The following is a 22544-nucleotide window of genomic DNA, read 5'->3' as shown; positions in this document are numbered from 1 at the left end:
GAACACACCATGTCGTAGACACTGATCTTCAGATGAACACAATACAGGATAATGACTTTATAGTATGTATAGTGGGTTCGAATGACATAGATAAAAATGAAGCCGATGCCTGCATTAAAACACTACAGAACTTTCTAGAAGTGAATAAATCTAGGAACACAATAGTAGCCACTGTGCCTCATAGACACAGCCTAATTTACAGATCGTGTGTTAATAAAGAAATTATCGTGTGTTAATAAAGAAATTAGGAAAACTAACATCAAAATTAAGAAATTGTGTGCAGAATACGCAAAGTGCGATGTACTGGACGTAAGTAAACTACATCGAAACCTACACACCAAACACGGAATGCACGTTAATTACACGTAAAAAGTGTTACGTGCGATCACATCAATGAAATAATTAAAGAAAGACTATTACGAAATAGATCTGTCTATCAGCTTCCTGAAAGACTTACAGGCAAAAATGAGGAAAGCAAATTCGACAAGAACGAAGAAAGCAGGAAAGAGGAGACATCAGAAGATCCACAAAGGACTGCAGCAGCTACACCTGTAAGTGTTAATTTGAGATCAGGGCGGAATATACCCAAGAAGGAGGATTTTTTCTATCCCCCTCTGAGAAAAGAAAAAACTTAGCATCACCAAACAAGTTAAAGATAGCATCATCAAACAAGTTAAAGATACACCATAAAACTTGCAAAGGACTCCATCAGCAAATTGTAGTAAATAAGGTAAAGCCTGAACCTCCTCACCAATGTGTAAAAAAATTAAACAAAAAAATTCTTGATCTAAAAGTATACATCCATAATTTACAAGGACTCAAAACCAAACTTAATGAATTAGAAATTTTGTTATCAAGTGCAAGTGAACTGTCAGATACACAGATATTATGTATTAATGAACATTTCATGAGGTCTTTTGAAATAGAAAGTGTTGTGATACCAAATTTTAAACTCGTAGGTCACTTCTCAAGAACATCTTACAAAGGTGGAGGTAGTTGCATATTTGTAAAAGACAACATTACTGCTACACCTCTTGATATTTGCAATTAGTATAGTATTGAAAAAGATATAGAACTGTCAGGTGTAGAGCTTACAGATCTAAATGTTTATATAATAGCACTTTACAGGTCACCCTCTGGTAACATAGGGACTTTCTACAAAAATCTAGCACCAGTAGTAGAAAATCTAAGTAAAAGAAAATCATATAGTGTTCTAATATGTGGTGACTATAATATAGATTTTCTCTCAGAAAACTCTAGCCATCTAAGCATTAAAAATTTTATGAACAGCTACAACCTAGACCTAATGGTTAACACTCCAACCAGGATAACAAATCACAGTACCACTTGTCTGGATCAAGTAGCAAGCAATATAAATTGTACTGTATCCTCCGTCAAACTAGGATTTTCAGACCACAATGCATTAATTATCCAGGTCTGGTTGCAAAATAACAGTCACGAACACAATAAAATCACTGTACAGAGGAGAAACTTCAATAAAACCCACATGCATACTTTCCTCTTTGATATGTTGTTGTTGTTGTTGTGGTCTTCAGTCATGAGACTGGTTTGATGCAGCTCTCCATGCTACCCTATCCTGTGCTAGTTTCTTCATCTCCCAGTACCTACTGCAATCTACATCCTTCTGAATCTGCTTAGGGTATTCATCTCTTGGTCTCCCTCTATGATTTTTACACTCCACGCTGCCCTCCAATGTTAAATTTGTGATCCCTTGAAGCCTCAGAACATGTCCTACCAACCGGTCCCTTCTTCTCATCAAGTTGTGCCACAAATTCCTGTTCTCCCCAATTCTATTCAATACCTCCTCATTAGTTATGTGATCTACCCATCTAATCTTCAGCATTCTTCTGTAGCACCACATTTCAAAAGCTGCTATTCTCTTCCTGTCCAAACTATTTATCGTCCATGTTTCACTTCCATACATGGCTACATTCCATACAAATACTTTCAGAAACGACTTCCACTTAAATCTATACTCGATGTTAACAAATTTCTCTTCTTTAGAAACGCTTTCCTTCCCATTGCCAGTCTACATTTTATATCTTCTCTACTTCGACCATCATCAGTTATTTTGCTCCTCAAATAGCAAAACTCCTTTACTACTTTAAGTGTCTCATTTCCTAATCTAATTCCCTCAGCATCACCCGATTTAATTCGACTACATTCCATTGTCCTCGTTTTGCGTTTGTTGATGTTCATCTTATATCCTCCTTTCAAGACACTGTCCATTCTATTCAACTGCTCTTCCAAGTCCTTTGCTGTCTCTGTTCGGCTTCCAAAGTAAGAAAGCTACAACTGATGCAATACAAGAATTTCTAGATCATGCACTGGAGCTTGTGGACAAAAAACTCTCAGCCATAGCTATCTTCCTAGATCTAACAAAGGCATTCGACATAGTTAATCATAGTATACTTTTGCAAAAGATGCATTCCTATGGAATAAGAGGAAATGCCTATGACTGGTTTAAAAGCTATCTGGAAGATCGACAGCAGTATGTCGAATTAAATGAAACTAAGCTCTCAGGTACAGCTAGCACTGTACATTCCTCCATACATACCATAAAGCAAGGCGTTCCCCAAGGCTCTGTCCTGGGCCCCTTGCTGTTCTTACTTTACATAAATGACCTTCCTCACAGTCTACCAGACACAAAAACCCTTTTGTTTGCTGATGACACCTCTATACTCATATTTGCGCCCAAACAAATTCTCCAATCTAATATAGATAGGACCACAGATCAAATAAGTCGATGGCTTCAAAGTAACAGGCTGCTGCTTAATGCGAAAAAGACAATTGGAATAACCTTCCACACAGCCCAAAACAGAAATCCATTACTACGAACTATATCACTGGAAAAAAATAATGTTAAACTTGAAAATGAAATAAAATTTTCGGGGGCCACTATTACTGATACGCTCACATGGAAAAGGCACATTGACGTTACCAGCCCAAAACTTAGTAAAGTATGCATCATGATTAGATCAATAAGGAACGTCACTAACACAAGTACCCTAACCACAATGTACCATGCACTCTTTCACTCTGTACTTAACTATGGAATCATCTTCTGGGGCCAAAATTCTGAATCAATTAAGATATTCAAACTGCAAAAGAAGATAGTCAGAACAATTATGTTAAAAAAACAAAGAGACACTTGTAAACCATTATTTAAGAAACTAAATATTTTGCCCCTCCCATGCCAATACATACTAGAATTATTATTCTTTACCAAAAAAAGTATCAACAAAATTAGCAAAAATATGGATTACCACGATTACGACACAAGATCAAAAACCTCTCTAAGAATACCTCCCCACTCAACAAAACTGTACAGTGATGGTGTCAAGTGCATGGGAATAAAATTATATAATCATCTTCCAACTTTTATACAAGAAATCCAAGAAATAAATAAATTCAAACAGACAGTGAAATCTCTTTTAATAAAAGACTGCTTTTATACCATCCAGGAATATTTGGAATCAAAATTGTCTTAGTGCATGATAATGTATCAAAGCTGAATGTTGTTAAGTCAATTTTGTCACATCATGTAACAATTCTCTGTAAAGCTGTAACTTTAAGTAACATAATTTTGTAGGTAATGTAAAATAATCATTCTTCTGTGTTCTTGTTTACTGTTTTAGACTCCTGTAAACTGTATATTTATATTGACTTATCCCATATCAGTTGTACAAGCCATTGTACTGATTTGATCTATGGGACAAATAATAAATAAATAAATAAATCTCTCGGAATCGAAGTGATGCAAAACCTTTTCTGATGTGTGTAGATAAGTTTGTAATGGTATCCATACAGGACATTGAATGATCATGATTTTGTCTTTTGCGATTTAGCTTCTATTGTATATATTTAAGAAATCGGCACATATGCCATTTGTCAATTTGTGTATGTCTTTTTTGCAGGTGTCGATGCATTACATTAAAAGTAACAAAGGTTGAATCTCCTGTCAATGAAACCCACGATGAGAGAAATGCTAGGCTGGGTCGGCCACAGTCACCTCACCCTACCATTTACAAAATGCAACTAACATCAATGCTTTCAATCACACACCGAATGACAGGACTAGCTTTGAGTTTCTACATGACAACTTTGGGTCTAGGTAAATATTTGTTGATAGTCAAGTTGACCATTTGTATTCTGGTTTACAGAAAGGTCCACACCAATTTACATATAAATTATATTATATTATTATGATATATTATATTATAAATTATATTATATTGCTTGGATTACATCTGCATGTATATTTGAACAATACAATATACAAATAATGTAACAGCTACAATCCTTAACAAAATAGGTAGTTGATAATAAGGTCCACAAAACAGCAACAGAGATCCAACAGTTTCAAAATATTGCAGAATTGATGTGCAGATCTCTCCTGCCAGTTTTAACACATGTTATGTTCTTGAGCTTCCATGACAGGCTAAAATCCACCACCATCATCATTATCATCATCATCATCAATTAAACTTCTCTACTTGGCCAGGTATAGTATAAGAATACTTACCACCCTTTTCTATCCAGGTAGACTTTTTCCCTTTCAACATGGTGATGTTCCACTTCACATCCATCTAGATCCTGTTTCACTTGAGTGATCTACCATTTCCTGGGCCAGTCACTAGTCCCTTGCCTTCCTCGAGCCATTTTCTCACTTGTTTATTTCAAGTGGTGCTTCACTTGTTTCTTGACAGATCTCTTCATTCTGGATCTCTGATTTACTACTTTATGTGAACAATGATGCCAAGAACTTCACTTCCACAGTCTATAACCTACTGCTGTCTCTAGACTTGATGGTACAGGTTTTGAGGGTACGTATATTGGTAAAAAGTAGACTTGGTGAAGGGTTAGTATTGCTAATTAGTGAAATTGATTGTCTCATAGGATAGTTGTAATTTTTAGCAGTATTGAGTTCCTTTTTAAATTCTATTAATGATTCCTGTGGAAGACGAGTTAAGATACCACCAAAATCCTGACAATTGCCAAAATTTCTGTTTCACTCCATCCAGTTTGGATTGGTTGGAGTTCCCAATTTTTTGCTCTATGTTAGACATCAGCTTATTGAATATCTTACCAACAGAGTACATAGCTCAGTATGAACTGTGGACAAGGAGGCAAAGTCTGCTTGAAAATTATTTTTATTTCTTGGTTATGACTGTGTGTATAATAGCTCAGCTGAAACTGATTTTTATCAACAGCAACACAAACTACTAAGTGGTAAATGTACTGAGAAATGAGTGTAAGTATTCAAAGATCCTTAAAAAGTTTTCTTTAAGATGTGCAGTTGTCTGCTGTACATAGTATTCTTATTGCTCACTTCTGCTGAATAATCATTTTATTTTTGTTAGGTTCACTGCTCCAGAAGATGATTCCATATGACAACACTCTTGTCTTTAGGTCAGCATGATGAGAAATGTTTCTGCTGTAATTGCCAATTCTGTGTGTGTGACACTTCATAGTTTGTGTGTGAAGTGTGTGCTTGATTTGGCCACTAGAGGCCACCCGCCTGCTAATGCGACAACAGTTGAATGTGCAGCATGCTGGCTGTGCCCCCTGTTGGGACTAATGAATATATAGGCCAGAACGCAAGGCTCCACTGGCCACTTGCAAATTGCTGATTGTATTGTGCCTTATCTTAAATGCGTGTATACTGTTTGAGCAATAAATTACAATGTCCTTCAGTTAGAACACTTCTTTGGTGACTAGTATGATATTCAACCCCATGTGTTCCACTTCAGTCATTAGTCCTTCAAGTTTAATTTGCATGGTGGCAGTGCTTAAATCTCTTCTCGAGCAAGAGCAGGTGCTGACAGCTGACTACATTGGCACAACCCGTGGCCCCACCACAACATATCCACTGCCATTCCCTGCATATGATAATGCAGCAAAGGCTAGGACACTTACAAAAAACTCCTGCGGCAACATTTCCAGGCATTTAGGGTAACAGATGTAATCTTGTGCAATGCTGTTTTTTTGTTGTGGATATCACCTCGCAGGGATCATTAGTTGTTCAGCTTGCCCCCTTACAAGAACCTTCAAGTCTTTCTTTTGATCAGATGTGTGAGTTACTTTGTACCTGTCAGTAGAAAAGTTCTCACGTTATTGCTGCTTGTGTGGAGTTTCACCACTACCAAAAGCTGCCAGAACAGTTGTACAGAGCATGGATCAGCAGAACTACATGAACTTAGCTGTTGTATTTGCAGGTCAGTTAGCCTCTAGTGGCTGAATCAAGCACAAACCTTATGTGCAAACTATGAAGTGACGCACACACAAAATTGGTTGTTACAACAGTTGATAAGGCCATAACAAGCTGAACTGGGCTTCTTAATTAGTTAATCCATTTTTTACTCCATTTTAGATATAATGGTTCATTCAGTGTATGAACATTAATTCCTACTTATGGCGCTAAAAGTTCATTATTGCTTGTTTGAAACTGTGTAAGTCTTCATGAGATTAAGACTCAAACTGTGAACCACTTGAAGGTCTGTTCACTTATCATCTGAACTGTGTCAGCTAAGTTTGTGTTTGGACCCTGGATTAGTTGTTGTTGTTGTTGTGGTCTTCAGTCCTGAGACTGGTTTGATGCAGCTCTCCATGCTACTCTATCCTGTGCAAGCTTTTTCATCTCCCAGTACCTACTGCAACCTACATCCTTCTGAATCTGCTTAGTGTATTCATCTCTTGGTCTCCCTCTACGATTTTTACCCTCCACGCTGCCCTCCAATACTAAATTGGTGATCCCTTGATGCCTCAGAACATGTCCCATCAACCGATCCCTTCTTCTGGTCAAGTTGTGCCACAAACTTCTCTTCTCCCCAATCCTATTCAATACTTCCTCATTAGTTATGTGATCTACCCATCTAATCTTCAGCATTCTTCTGTAGCACCACATTTCGAAAGCTTCTATTCACTTCTTGTCCAAACTATTTATCGTCCATGTTTCACTTCCATACATGGCTACACTCCATACGAATACTTTCAGAAATGACTTCCTGACAGTTAAATCAATACTGGATGTTAACAAATTTCTCTTCTTCAGAAACGCTTTCCTTGCCATTGCCAGCCTACATTTTATATCCTCTCTACTTCGACCATCATCAGTTATTTTGCTCCCCAAATAGCAAAACTCCTTTACTACTTTACGTGCCTCATTTCCTAATCTAATTCCCTCAGCATCACCCGACTTAATTAGACTACATTCCATTATCCTTGTTTTGCTTTTGTTGATGTTCATCTTATATCCTCCTTTCAAGACACTGTCCATTCCATTCAACTGCTCTTCCAAGTCCTTTGCTGTCTCTGACAGAATTACAATGTCATCGGCGAACCTCAAAGTTTTTATTTCTTCTCCATTAATTTTAATACCTACTCCGAATTTTTCTTTTGTTTTCTTTACTGCTTGCTCAATATACAGATTGAACAACATCGGGGAGAGGCTACAACCCTGTCTTACTCCCTTCCCAACCACTGCTTCCCTTTCATGTCCCTCGACTCTTATAACTGCCATCTGGTTTCTGTACAAATTGTAAATAGCCTTTCGCTCCCTGTATTTTACCCCTGCCACCTTTAGAATTTGAAAGAGAGTATTCCAGTCAACATTGTCAAAAGCTTTCTCTAAGTCTACAAATGCTAGAAACGTAGGTTTGCCTTTCCTTAATCTTTCTTCTAAGATAAGTCGTAAGGTCAGTATTGCCTCACGTGTTCCAGTGTTTCTACGGAATCCAAACTGATCTTCCCCGAGGTTGGCTTCTACTAGTTTTTCCATTCGTCTGTAAAGAATTCGTGCTAGTATTTTGCAGCTGTGACTTATTAAGCTGATAGTTCGGTAATTTTCACATCTGTCAACACCTGCTTTCTTTGGGATTGGAATTATTATATTCTTCTTGAAGTCTGAGGGTATTTCGCCTGTTTCATACATCTTGCTCACCAGATGGTAGAGTTTTGTCAGGACTGGCTCTCCCACGGCCGTCAGTAGTTCCAATGGAATATTGTCTACTCCGGGGGCCTTGTTTCGACTCAGGTCTTTCAGTGCTCTGTCAAACTCTTCACGCAGTATCATATCTCCCATTTCATCTTCATCTACATCCTCTTCCATTTCCATAATATTGTCCTCAAGTACATCGCCCTTGCATAGACCCTCTATATACTCCTTCCACCTTTCTGCTTTCCCTTCTTTGCTTAGAACTGGGTTTCCATCTGAGCTCTTGATATTCATACAAGACGTTCTCTTATCTCCAAAGGTCTCTTTAATTTTCCTGTAGGCGGTATCTATCTTACCCCTAGTGAGATAGGCCTCTACATCCTTACATTTGTCCTCTAGCCATCCCTGCTTAGCCATTTTGCACTTCCTGTCGATCTCATTTTTGAGACGTTTGTATTCCTTTTTGCCTCCTTCATTTACTGCATTTTTATATTTTCTCCTTTCATCAATTAAATTCAATATTTCTTCTGTTACCCAAGGATTTCTACTAGCCCTCGTCTTTTTACCTACTTGATCCTCTGCTGCCTTCACTATTTCATCCCTCAAAGCTACCCATTCTTCTTCTACTGTATTTATTTCCCCCATTCCTGTCAATTGTTCCCTTATGCTCTCCCTGAATCTCTGTACAACCTCTGGTTCTTTTAGTTTATCCAGGTCCCATCTCCTTAAATTCCCACCTTTTTGCAGTTTCTTCAGTTTTAATCTACAGGTCATAACCAATAGATTGTGGTCAGAGTCCACATCTGCCCCTGGAAATGTCTTACAATTTAAAACCTGGTTCCTAAATCTCTGTCTTACCATTATATAATCTATCTGATACCTTTTAGTATCTCCAGGGTTCTTCCATGTATACAACCTTCTTTCATGATTCTTAAACCAAGTGTTAGTTATGATCATGTTGTGCTCTGTGCAAAATTCGACCAGGTGGCTTCCTCTTTCATTTCTGTCCCCCAATCCATATTCACCTACTATGTTTCCTTCTCTCCCTTTTCCTACACTCGAATTCCAGTCACCCATGACTATTAAATTTTCGTCTCCCTTCACAATCTGAATAATTTCTTTTATTTCATCATACATTTCTTCAATTTCTTCGTCATCTGCAGAGCTAGTTGGCATATAAACTTGTACTACTGTAGTAGGCATGGGCTTCGTATCTATCTTGGCCACAATAATGCGTTCACTCTGCTGTTTGTAGTAGCTTACCCGCATTCCTATTTTCCTATTCATTATTAAACCTACTCCTGCATTACCCCTATTTGATTTTGTGTTTATAACCCTGTAGTCACCTGACCAGAAGTCTTGTTCCTCCTGCCACCGAACTTCACTAATTCCCACTATATCTAACTTCAACCTATCCATTTCCCTTTTTAAATTTTCTAACCTACCTGCCCGATTAAGGGATCTGACATTCCACGCTCCAATCCGTAGAACGCCAGTTTTCTTTCTCCTGATAACGACATCCTCTTGAGTAGTCCCCGCCCGGAGATCCGAATGGGGGACTATTTTACCTCCGGAATATTTTACCCAAGAGGACGCCATCATCATGTAATCATACAGTAAAGCTGCATGCCCTCGGGAAAAATTATGGCTGTAGTTTCCCCTTGCTTTCAGCCGTTCGCAGTACCAGCACAGCAAGGCCGCTTTGGTTATTGTTACAAGGCCAGATCAGTCAATCATCCAGACTGTTGCCCTTGCAACTACTGAAAAGGCTGCTGCCCCTCTTCAGGAACCACACGTTTGTCTGGCCTCTCAACAGATACCCCTCCGTTGTGGTTGCACCTACGGTACGGCTATCTGTATCGCTGAGGCACGCAAGCCTCCCCACCAACGGCAAGGTCCATGGTTCATGGGGGATTAGTATGTTTGTGTTTTGAGCAAACATTACATTGTTTGAGCACCCTTTAAAGTAATTGAATGGAAGATCATTTATATAGATTAGAAACAAGAGTGGGTGTAGTACTGATCCCTGCGGTATTCTACAAGTTATGTTCCCCCATTATGAAGTTTCTTTCAGACCAGAGATGCAGTCTGTTAAAGAGACCCTCTACTTTCTGTTGTGGAGGTAAAATTCCATCAAGGCGAGAGGGATGCCATCAATGCAATAACACTTCAGTTTGATGAGTAGAATTTTTGTGATCCACAAGTCACAGAATATACCAACAGGATATTTTCTCTTGTTTAGCTCAGTTAACACTTCATCTTTAAGATCTTGCAATGCTTTTCGTGTGGAGAATCCTGTATGACAGCCAAACTGACAGGTAGGTAACAAGTTCTACTCAGTTAAGTGGGTCAGTATTCTATCATAGGCCTTTTTCTCAAATACTTTTGCAAAGACTGGAAGAAATGATATAGGTCTGTAATTAGAGGTGGTTTGCTTGTCTCCAGTTCCATGGATGGATGTTATTGTAGCATACTTAAGTCTTTCAGGAAATATACTGTGACTCATTGTCTGATTATAAAGATAGCTTATGGGTAATCCTATTAAGTCAACTTGAGATTTTTAATATTCTGCCAGAAACACTATCATAATCAGCTGAATTGTTACATTTTAGTGGCCTGATGTATTATGTAACCTCCTTAGCAGTTGTATTTTTGAAACCAACTTGTACTGGTGGTGCATGCAGCACCTTCAGAAGTAAATCTAACACAGTTGTATTTGGTGCAGTATTATTGGCTACTGTGAGGAAGTAATGAATTTAATGGCCAATGATTTTTCATTTGGGTGACAAGTTTCGTTTGTTTGTTGTTTAATAATGTTCCAAATAGTTTTTGCTTTATTCTTGGAGTGTTTTATTTTTTGAGCTTAGTAAATGACTTTGCTTATTTAATCTTAGAGTGGAAGAGTCTCAACTACTGCTGTAAATTATGTGGAGCTCTCTGTTCCTAGTGTAAGATACTTCAATCTCATAATATTTGCTTACGTTCAACTTTGACCTTATTCAAGTGGAAAACAAGACTCACAGTGCTGCAGGAATATATTAACAAAATTGTATTTTCCATCAACGTTGCCTGATTTATAAAATTCTCCCCATTGTTCTTCCCGTAATTTCTCTCTAAACATTGTGATACACACCTGCTTTACAAATTTCTCCCCACCATTCTTACTGTAGTTTCTCTCTAAAGGTTGTGATCAGTTCATTTTTCCTGATTCTGTGATACAATACTTTTCTGCTATGACTTGTACCTAAAGGGTCAGTAAATTTCATTGTTAAAATTTGACAATCATGGTCAGATATAAACTATTGACAATTTGTTTTAGCCGGCCGGTGTGGCTGAGCGGTTCTAGGCGCTTCAGTCTGGAACCGCGTGACCGCTATGGTCGCAGGTTCGAATCCTGCCTGGGGCACAGTTGTGTGTGATGTCCTTAGGTTAGTTAGGTTTAAATAGTTCTAGGTTCTAGGCGACTGATGACCTCAGATGTTAAGTCCCATAGTGCTCAGAGCCATTTGAACAATTTGTTTTACACCTAAATCACTGCAAGTTGTTGGGCTTAAGAACGAATTGTCAATGACTGTTGCACTTCTCGTATGGAAATTTCACGTGGGAAATAATCCTAAGCTGGACGTCCAACAACTCCAGTTGCCCTCAGTCAGTACTGCATGACCGGAAAATCAACATTAAAGTCTCCAAAAACAATGATCTTCCAATTAAGTCTGCGTAACCACATTAAAACTGTTTCTAGCTCTTTTGTGAAGCTTAACATACTTTCTGCCAGTGGTCTGTAAGCTGTTAGTACTACAGGCTTGTGTTTCCTGATCCACTCCTGTAACACAGGATAAAGTAAGCTGTTCATCATAATTTTCATTAACCTGAAGGTCTGGGACTAAACTTCACGTTTTGCACTTCCCCTTTTTTCTTATTTGGTGTATTGTAGTGTGGTATTAGGTTTTATCCTTCAAGATAATCTGTTCAATTTCTGTGATATCTACATGATGTAATATTCACAAAAGTTTGCTGTTGTTACAATCACATTTTCATTTTCCAATGGATATGAGAACTTTAACATTTTTATTTAACAAATTTATGATGTTTGATGGGAGACACTAAATGCATTTTCTGTAGTATACTTGGCTTTGTCCAAGCTGCAGTATTTTGTTGTACTAGTAGCTGTATCAACTATAACGATATCTATGACAATATGGTGAAAAGGTAGATTGCTGCTCACCATGTAGACGAGATGTAGAGTTGGGGTTAGGTACGACAAAATAGTGCTGTACATTCGTGCTTTCAGCCTAAAGGTCTTCTTCTAAAGCAGAAAACACACACACACACAAGTGTGCACATGACCACTGTCTGGCCTCTGAGGCTCAACTGAGTACAAAAAATGTGCGTGATGGAAAAATCAATCTGTGAGCAGTAGGGGGAAGGATGAGGCCGGGGCAGGGAGGGAGAGGGATAACAGGGTAGGGGCGGGGAACGTGTAGTGCTGCTTGTGAGAGTGTGCGGGGACAGTGGGGACAGGGTAGGGCTGCTAGGTGCAAACATGAGGTTTTTTTGCTGTCTGTGTGTTTGTGTGTGGGGGGCAGGAAAGGAGAGAAGTAGAGGAGGGGGAAAAAGATTATTGAGTGCATTGGTGGAATAGTGCTGGAGTGAGACCAGGGAAGAGGATAGGTACGTGAAGGACAAGGACTAGTGGAGGTTGAGGCTATTGAGGTTACGGGAACGTAGGATATATTGCGGGGAGAGTTTCCACCTGTGCCATTCAGAAAAGCCGGTGTTGGTGGGAAGGACCCAGATGGTGCAGGCTGTGAAGCAGTCATTGAAGTGAAGCATGTTGTGTTAGGCTGTATGTTCAACAAATGGGTGGTCCAGCTGTCTCTTGGCCATAGTTTGTTGCTGGCCATTTGTGTGGACAGACAGCTTGTTGGTTGTCATGCCCATGTAGAAAGTGGAAAATTGGTTGCAATTTAGTTTGTAGATCACACTACTGCTTTCAGGTAGCTCTGCCTTTGATGGGATAGGAGATGACTGTGACTGGATTAGAGTAGATGATGGCAGGAGGATGTGTGGGACCAGTCTTGTATCAAGGTTTATTGCTGGGATATGAGTCATGAGGCAGGAAGTTGGGGGCAGGTGTGTAAAAGGTATAGACAAGGATATTGCACAGGTTCATTGGACAGTGAAATACCACTGTGGGAGAGGTAGGAAGGATATGGGTAGTATATTCCTTATTTCAGGACACAATGAGAGGTAGTCAAAATCCTGGCAGAGAAAGTGACTCAATTGCTTCAGGCCATAGTGGATTGCGTTGGGAGGGGAGTTCTCCTTTGTGGCTGGATGCATGTGGAAGGTGGTAGGTGACAGGAGTGACAAGGCCCGGGAGATCTGTTTCTATACAAGGTTAGGAGCATAATTTCGGTCTCTGAAGCCCTCAGTGAGACCCTATGTATATTTGGAGAGTGACTGTTCATGATCACAGATGCAACTGCCTGCTAGTCTATATGGTGAGTAGCAATCAATAATTTTCATAATAATGTCATTATTCCATCCTAGATATTTCCATCGTTTGTAACTATATTTATTCTGCAGCTCTGTCTTTTTTATGAGTTTACCCTGAAAAGGTCTAGCGATTGCAATGGAAATCACTGGGATAGTGTGGATATTGCTTTGCTCGGACTGGATGCTTCTGGCACTCAGCCGTCCAAGTAGCCTCTTACTAGAAGGATTTGTTGCTAACCATTCCATATACAATGTGACCGAGTTGAGGATGATGCATCAATTATGCTCATGTGTGATCTTATCTCTCCCTGAGTGATCGGTTTTTGTTCAGGTTTTGCATTAACACGTTCCACAGAATGCTTCATGCAGGGCTCATCACATCGCTCAAAGTGTGACACAGTTTTCTCGCTACTGTGAGGAGCATTGTCTGCAACATGTCTGATATAATGCTCAATTGTCTAATTCAGGTTATGGTCCAAACTGTTACCTGAACCCCCCTTCTATTATTGCTTGATCCTTCCCCAAAAGCATAGCTCACAGTCGACATTATTGAGCCCTGCACTTGCCTTAAAACTGGTAATCACTTTCCAAAGAGCTGTGAATCAGTTCTGATATTCCCCTCTAAAAGTACTAGTTACCTAGTAATCAATTCCCAAAGAGTCATGAACTGGTTCTGACATTCCCCTTGCATGTCTGCTACCTAGTAAGAAAACCTTTTTGGTCTTCTTAAAACTTTTCTTCCAGCACCTCACCTGCAACTTTTTATCTGTACTTTCAGACTGCTTCAGAGCTTCTTGGGATGTCTGAATGCTTTTATTCTCTGTCTCCAAAGCACTGAAACTACTGGAGGCAGGTTGACTGAAGCAATCAGACCACCAATGTCTCCTGGATATTTTCACTGATTTGGAAAGCATGACTGTAATAAACCTTACAGTCTAGGCCTAACATTACTGCTGCAAAACTGCTAAATGTTCTTGCGCCACTGCCAAATCAGCTCAGAGTTTCAAGATAGCCTGTTGTAAAAAGGCAGGAAGAAAGGAAGATTGGATTTAATATAGGAAGAAGGAAGGGAGATTAGGTTTAACGTCCTGTCGACATTGAGGTCATTACAGATGGAGCACAGGCTCGGATTGTGTCAAGGATGAGGAAGGAAATCGGCCACGCCCTTTCAAAGGAACCATCCTGGCATATGCCTGGAGCAATTTAGGGAAACCTTGGTAAACCTAAATCTGGATGGCTAGACACGGGTTTGAACCGTCATCTTCCCAAATGCAAGTCCATTGTGCTAGCCACTGTGCCACCTCCCTTGGTATAAGGTTTTCTCTTTCTGGTATAGTGTAGCATTAGCGAAAATCAGTTTATCTCCAGAAGTGACCAGCATCATTCTTCATGCAGATTGTATTACATTTTCCCACCCGAAAATACACTGACATTCCTCACACTGACATGTTTGATGATTCTGCAGCAGTTCGCACACTTCGTTGTGACAGTCATGCTTTATTCAAAGAAAGGTAACATCTAAGGTATTTCGGAAATGAATTATCTGATAACAATGAGAATTATTTAGTGACAATTACGAGGGTCAGTCAAAAAGTAATGCCTCCTATTTTTTTTTCTACGTTTAATTGTCAGGAAATTTAAATGCAATTACATAGGTTGAAAACCACAACATTGAGGATCATTTTGTCATTTTTCAATGTAATCTCCGCCCATCTCTACAGTTTTGGTCCATCTTTGAACAAGGGCATGTATCCCAGCACGGTAAAAATCACAGCTCTGCTTCCTAAGCCATTGACGCACGGATGTTTTGACGGCCTCCTCATCTTCAAAATGAATCCCACGATGAGCTTCTTTTAGTGGCCCGAACAGATGGAAGTCTGATGGTGCCAGGTCAGGGCTGTATGGGGGATGAGGCAAAACTTCCCATCCAATTTTGACAATCTCGTTAGAGGTGTGACGACTGGTGTGTGGTCTTGCATTGTCATGCAAAAGAAGAACATCTGCCATTGATTTTGTTGGGCGAACTCGCTGAAGACGTGCTTTAAGTTTGTTGAGGGTTGTGACGTATTGAACAGAATTTATTGTGCATCCCTGCTCCAAAAAATCAACCAGAATCACACCCTCTGTATCCCAGAAAACTGTTGCCATAACTTTCCCTGCCGATCGCACAGTTTTGAATTTTTTCTTCCTCGGCGAGCTTGTGTGACGCCACTCCATTGCCTCTTTGATTCGGGTTCAAAAAAATGCACCCATGTTTCGTCCCCGGTCACAATTTTTTTCAGAAACTCATCTCCCTCCAAACGGAAGCGCTGCAAGTGTTGGGAGGCTATTGTTTTCCTTGCCTCTTTATTCTGATCGGTTAACATTCTTGGAACCCACCGTGCACAAACTTTTGAGTACCCCAATTGTTTAATAATCGTGATCACACTGCCTTTACTAAGAGAAATAATGCGACACACTTCATCTGCAGTCACCCGACGGTCACCACGAATGATGTCATCAACTTGCTGAATGTTGTGTGGAGTCACTGCACTCACCGGCCTGCCGCTCCGCTTTTCGTCAGTCAATGGTGTTTGCCCTTCAGCTTCCTTACAACGACGAACCCATCGTCTAACAGTGCTGACATCCACTGTCACAACACCATACACCTTCTTCAGTCTTTCATGAATGCGTATGGGCGTTTCACCTTCTGCATTCAAGAATTCAATCACACAACGCTGTCTCAAACGAACATCGATGTCGGCCATCTTACAAACTTCTGCTGTGCTGCCACCTGTTGACACAGAAAGTTACTACTGCAGTGGATTGCAGAAGAAGGTTTGAGGAATGGCGCCAAATTCAAATTTTTCACTTAACTTAATTTCTTTAAGTAGAAAAAAAATGGGAGGCATTACTTTTTGACCGACCCTCGTATGTTGGATAAAGTAAATGCACTACATGTATTAAGCTTAAATATTTGGTGTAATGAAATTTACTTGTGAAAGAAAATGAAATTGATTTGTGAAAGATAACTTTATAAGAAAGAGCTAAAATAATTTATAAAATGTTATATTCACATGATTAATAAAAGCAAATTAACTGTTCTTAATTGTCATTTGATGAAGATTTTAGAATAGATGCTAATCTTTGCTGCTACAAAAAATGTAGGATAGCTTAGTTCACAGCTACACATCATTTCATTTCATTCCATAATAACTGTCATTTAGTTTCTATTGAACTAATAGTGTTGTGAAAGCATAGAAAGGAAACTTTTGTATATCAGTATTTTCAAATCTTTCTTAAATGTCCCTTGTATTGAAGGGGGTACCTTGGATCTACGAGAAAATCAATCAAAAAGTTCTGGATCGTGGGCCTAATTCCAGCCACTACTTGGACTTCGAATAAAAAAGATCATCAGCAGAGGCAGCTGAATACTTCAGGTATAAGAAGTTACCCTCATCCTTCCTATAGCCTTGTCAAAGAGGACAGATGTTCAGGTACCCTCTCACCCTTGGAATAAGAAACTGCCACTAAAGGCAGAAGAATAAGAAAACACCAGCAGCGTGAGGATGCAGAAGGCAAAGGGACACAGAATGTCTGTCCACAGGAAATGTGACCTGCAATTGAAAAAGTGTCTATATGATCTCTCCATTGGTAAAATATTGTGGAAGAGAACTGACAGAACGATGTTGCCTTGAGAAGAGATTGAAAAAAACTAATGAGGCGGTAACTTTCTACAAGTTGGGGTGTGGAATGTCTGTAGTCTAAATGTGGTAGGGAATCTAGAAATTCTGAAAGGGGAAATTTAAATACAGTAACAGTTATTGAAGTGAAATGGAAAGGTAAATGTAGGGTAATCCCATTACCACCAGAAAACAGTCAGAAAAATATTGAGTAACATCAATAGCATTAGAAAATGATATAACAGGTGTAGGATTCATTATAAACTGTGAGGTAACACAGAGAATGAGTTGCTGCAAACAAACAGCTCAGTGACAGGATTATTCTCAAAGCAATCAAAAGCAAATGAATTCCCACAAAAATAGTCCAGGTATACATGCTAATGTCACAAGCAGAACTTTAAGAGGTGAAGTATACAAAGGCATTGTCGGGGTAAGTCAGTGTGTAAAGGGAGATGAAAATCTAATAATCATGGATGATTGGAATACTATTGTACAGGAAGAAATAGAAAGCAGAATTATGAGGGAATATCAGCTAGGAGGGATTGGAACGGGAGAAGGACTGATCAATTCTGCAATAAATTTCAACTAGTAATAGCAAATATGCTGCTCAAGAATCGCAAGAGGAGGAGGTGTATTTGAAAAAGGCCTGGAGAGAAGGAAGTCTGTAACATAGCAGTTACCTACTGTGACCTGATACATTATTTGAGAAGCACTCCCAATCATCTTGCACTACATTTCTCATTCACTCCTTACATGAACTCGTGATATGCGATGGGGCCTTAAAACACAATACACACCCGTCCACCTTGAAAACTGATGACTGACTGCCTTAACAGTGGTGCTACCTCAGAATGGGGGAGGCAGTGACACGTATGAGATGTGCAGCCTTATATGTCTAAATACCCCTACTGACTTTTGAAAAGGGGTAGGCTGCTATCCTCATGGCCAGTCTGCTTGTAGGTTGCTGGTTCCAGACTGGCAGCTTCTCTCTTCAGACTGCTGCTGTCACTCTCTGATGGGATGTGAACTCCACTGACTCACTGGGTTGTGGATTGGTTTTGGAATCCATACGATTGGCTGTGGATACCAAGCGATAACACGTGTCCCGATTGGTTTTTCAGGCAGAGTGATGTCACCCCTTTGCATGTCTGATGCACATGACAGTGCAGCAAAATAGTTTGGTTGCCAATGGCAGCATCTGTGGAAGACCACCATGAGGCTGCTGGCTTCACTTTGATCTAAGTCAAGTCTGCATGCCATCGTGATGAAAGGTCAGACTATCTGGCAGGGTTGATGGTGTGGGACACAGCATCGATCCCCCTCAAGAGACAGAAGTGAAGCATCTTCTCCTTTGGCTGCAACTGAGCCTGGGCTTGTGTCCACATTGGTTCTGTGTTGCTAGGGTGTCAGCACTGGTAGGCTGCTGCTCTTCTGTGGCTCCCCCTGCCCCTTCCATGGCAGAACCATTGATGTCATCTGGAACTGAAACAGAGCAATGATTCCAAGAAGGAAGAAATGTATCCATTCATGGTAAGAGCTGATCTACATATTTGTGTTGGATATAACCATCTGATGTCAATACGACATATATTGTGTTGCCCAGCTGACAGACCTCTGTCCGAGGATACTACTCTTTCTTGCGATACCATACTTCAGAATGGGAGACTGTGGCACCGATTTCCAAGTGCTGTTTTTTATATTTATTTTTGCCGCTAGATTCAGTAGTGATTATGTATGATGTTTACCCATGACAAGGTGCCATGAGGGACAGAAGGATCCTCATCTTCCTATGGTGTAGCATCTCCACTCAGGATGTCTGAACGAAGCTTTCAACAACCCCTTTCGTATAACAATAGCCGCAAGGAGATCCCCAACAGTGAAAATTTGTTTCAGAGCGTGGCGCATTAGGAGTGCCCCCATACTGTTCATAGTGATGTCTTAAGGGTAGCTTGTATGACTGTTCACAAGAATTAGCCATTTAGCCTCCATAAAAGGTCCAGCAGCATCTGGGGAGAGCTGGCACCAGGGCCCCATTGCATACATCTAGAAAAAATAAGAAGTGGGTAGTGCACATTCCACATTTTCATCTGTGTTTGGCCAAATCCTGAATTGTGAATCTAAGCTGCTAAAAAAGATCCAGTCCCGTTATGTTGGCAGTTGTTTGCAAGTTTTTCATCAGCTTTGGTAGCTGTACATGTTTGTTTTTATGCCTGGCAGTCCCAATGCAATGATCTTTGATTTGGACTGACTGATCACTATAACTCATTAGCATGGCTTGAAATTTGAATGACTGTGGAGAACCAAATAAAGGTGTACATAGTACTGTTAATTATAGTTTTTGAGGAACCTGTATCAAGTTGAAATGTATGTTTAGTCTGTTGATCCCAACATCTGTTAAAACAGCTTTATCACCTTGAGAAAGAATACTGTAAACATTATTTTCAAAGTCATCTTATGTGTACTGTAGATGACTGACTGCCTATGAATATTGACTTGTGTTTTTTTTTTTTTTGGTGGCATGTAACGCCCCCAGTATCTTGGCAGGTTTTACTGACATCTTTACTCTTGTGACAGAAAGATTTGTCACGATTATAAAAATCTGTCTTAAAATCCTCAGTTCCTCCAATATTGCAGCTCACCTTATTAGTTCAGAAACTTGAAGCACAAATAAATTTTCTTCCAACATAGGATTATTTAAGCGAATAAGATCATTTCACAGTGCTGCATCTGTTGTATGAATGATAAGTGTGTCCCTGACAGCCATATTGGCATAAGATAGATTACAGTCCTGTTTTCACTTTGGAATTTACAGTACTGAGTGAGATCATGCACAATGACTGCTCGTATGTTAAAAGATTGTCCACATTTCTTATACACCTTATAAAACTTATGGATGCCACCACCACTAGAATTGTACCTTTAAAACATTTAGTTAATGTGTCTTTCACTTCCATATAACCTAACACACATTGGTCCTTATCCAGATATAATTGCTGCACCAGCTAGTAGATATGAGCACCAACATTGGGTAATAAGGATGCACTTTTGGTAACATCACATGTTGTCCTGTGGGTTGTGAACTGTTACTCCAGCTGCGCTATGTACTTGGACCAAGATTCCTTTGCTGGGTCTAATGGGTGGTGTCCATCTGACATTCTCTTGCCATTGTTCCAGTTCATCTAACCTATGTAACAGCTTTTCTCAGGTACTACTAAGAGACTGCAGGAGGTTAAAGATTTGAATTGTAATATGAAGTTGCTGTGCCCTCTAGAATGAACTAAAGACAGGTTATTGTTCCCTTGATAACATAATGAGATGCAGCACAAAAGAAAGTTCTAACAAGAAAAATAGTACAAGAAGTTACAGAGTTTATGAATATGAAGATCTTGAGGCCCATTATGACCACTGACTATCTTGAAGTCAATATTCTCAGTCAGCAAAACATAGAATAAGACTCTGTATTGCAACTCTCATAAATTTGAAATATCTCTTTGGTACAATCTGTGTCAATTGGCACTGAAGTATGTTGTCTTCAATTGCTGTTATGTGTACTTGTTGCCTGGACTGATTAGAGTTCAGGCAGCTAGTACACATGAAAGGAAAGCTCTCACACCTGAAGATGACAGCTGGGTTGATCTTTGAAATATTATACATGTAATGGAAACTACACAGCAGAACACTTTGGAAGCATACCAGTAATCAAACATGCCAAGAAAATGTGAGAAATAATATCCATTTTCTTGAAACGCAGGCTGTTGGTGTTCTAGCTGCTCTGCAATGGTGTCTCTTATCAGATATGACATGGGCCCAGTATTCCAGTGTATGAAGGACACCCACAGTTTGTGAAAGGTGGTGACAGCTAGATGCCTACTAATATAGGTCTGTATGTGTGGGCTTGTGGTAAACAGAAAGCCCCAGTGATCCATTCAATTTCCAGCTGACTAAAACATCTAGAAATGGAAGACAGCCACCTGCCTCCATTTCTATCATAAACTGTATGTTCTCATGGACAGAATTTAGATGCTGTAAACATCATGACAGCTCTGCCTCACCAGGGGCCCACACTACAAAAGTATCATTTACACATTACCAGAAAACTTTGGGTTTTAGTTCCACTGACTCAAGTGTCCTCTCCTCAGTCTTCCATAGGAAAGGTTTTCCACCAGGGGGATAGAGGACTACCCACGGCAACACTGTCAATGTGTTCAAAATGTTGAATATTGAATAAAAAGTAAGTTCAGAGATGGGCATGATGGAACAGATTTTTATATCGAATTTGAACTTAAGTGCTGATGAGTGACAACAAACACATTAAGCGATCCTTGTGAAGAATTAAACAGTATCAAAACTTATTAATAAGTTTGATTTGTTGAGTTTTAGGTACTTAATTCTATTAATAAAGTCAGCAGAATTGCAAATATGATGTGAAAGTTTCTCACGGAAGGTCTTAACAGTAAAGTTAGATGTTTAGGTAAGTCATACGTCTGTGCTCTGATATTACTTACAGTTGGTTGTTGCTTGTGGATTTTTGGGAGACTGTAAAACTTGAGTGGAACAGAGTTGTGAGGTCTTAAATCTTTCTGCAACTTCTTGAGGAAGATGTGAAGAATTTGACAATGTGACATTTTCTTTTGTATCTCACCTGTAAGGTCTTTGTCAACCTACAGTATGTAACATGCTGTAAATCATCTGGTTACAGTGATTGACTGTTCTCAGTTTCCATAGTCATGTCACTATACCCACAGCTGTGATTCATTTCCATATACTTTTTACTTCAAATATACGTTAGCAGAAATTTCTTCTTTATCTCATAAATTACTTGCTTAAACTAAGGCTCATGTTGTATAATGAAAGTTCCCCACTAGGGTAGCCAATTGCTCACAAACAGCCATTGATAATATCTTTATAGAAAAGTCCAATGAACAAAATTATATTACAAAACCAATAGTCAATGGCCTCTCAGACCATGACATGCAGTTCCTTCTGTTAAATGTTAATACTGAACAGGATATAAAATCTGTTAAATCTGAGCTCAAGAGGGTAATCAATAAGCCAAAAATTGATTATTTTAGGACACTCCTCAGAGACATTTACTGGACTGATGTTTACAGTGTTCATGGCATGAATGAAAAATGTAACACTTTTGCTAATAAAGTGATTACCTTATTCGAACACTGTTTTCCCCCAAAACTTACCAAGGTTAGAGCGAAGTCCACAAAGAAGCCATGGATCCCTCAAGGAATAGGGGTATCTTGTAAAACAAAAAGAAAACTGTATCTGTCAATCTGAAACAATTCTGATGTTGATCCTATAGCACATTACAAGAAATATTGCAAAATATTAAAGACTGTAATATGGACATCAAAGCAAATATATTACAAGGAATAGATAGTCATATCAGATAGCAAAATAAAGACAGTATGGGA

At 39.4% G+C, this 22544-nt stretch overlaps 1 protein-coding gene across 2 annotated transcripts in view; it reads left to right on the top strand.

The window, feature by feature from the left end:
- The window catches only part of LOC126458217 (succinate dehydrogenase cytochrome b560 subunit, mitochondrial-like), a 100741-nt gene that overhangs the window by 67030 nt on the left and 11167 nt on the right, over nt 1-22544 (top strand). For both annotated transcript variants that reach the window (XM_050095114.1, XM_050095113.1), the window contains one exon: nt 3939-4135. In XM_050095114.1, coding sequence (XP_049951071.1) covers nt 3939-4135 — 197 coding nt within the window. The remainder of the gene's footprint in view (nt 1-3938; nt 4136-22544) is intronic.

Source organism: Schistocerca serialis, chromosome 2 (assembly GCF_023864345.2).
Source record: "Schistocerca serialis cubense isolate TAMUIC-IGC-003099 chromosome 2, iqSchSeri2.2, whole genome shotgun sequence".
Taxonomy (NCBI): domain Eukaryota; kingdom Metazoa; phylum Arthropoda; class Insecta; order Orthoptera; family Acrididae; genus Schistocerca; species Schistocerca serialis.
Note: the sequence above shows the minus strand (reverse complement) of the source record. Positions and strands in the feature narration are given on the sequence as shown.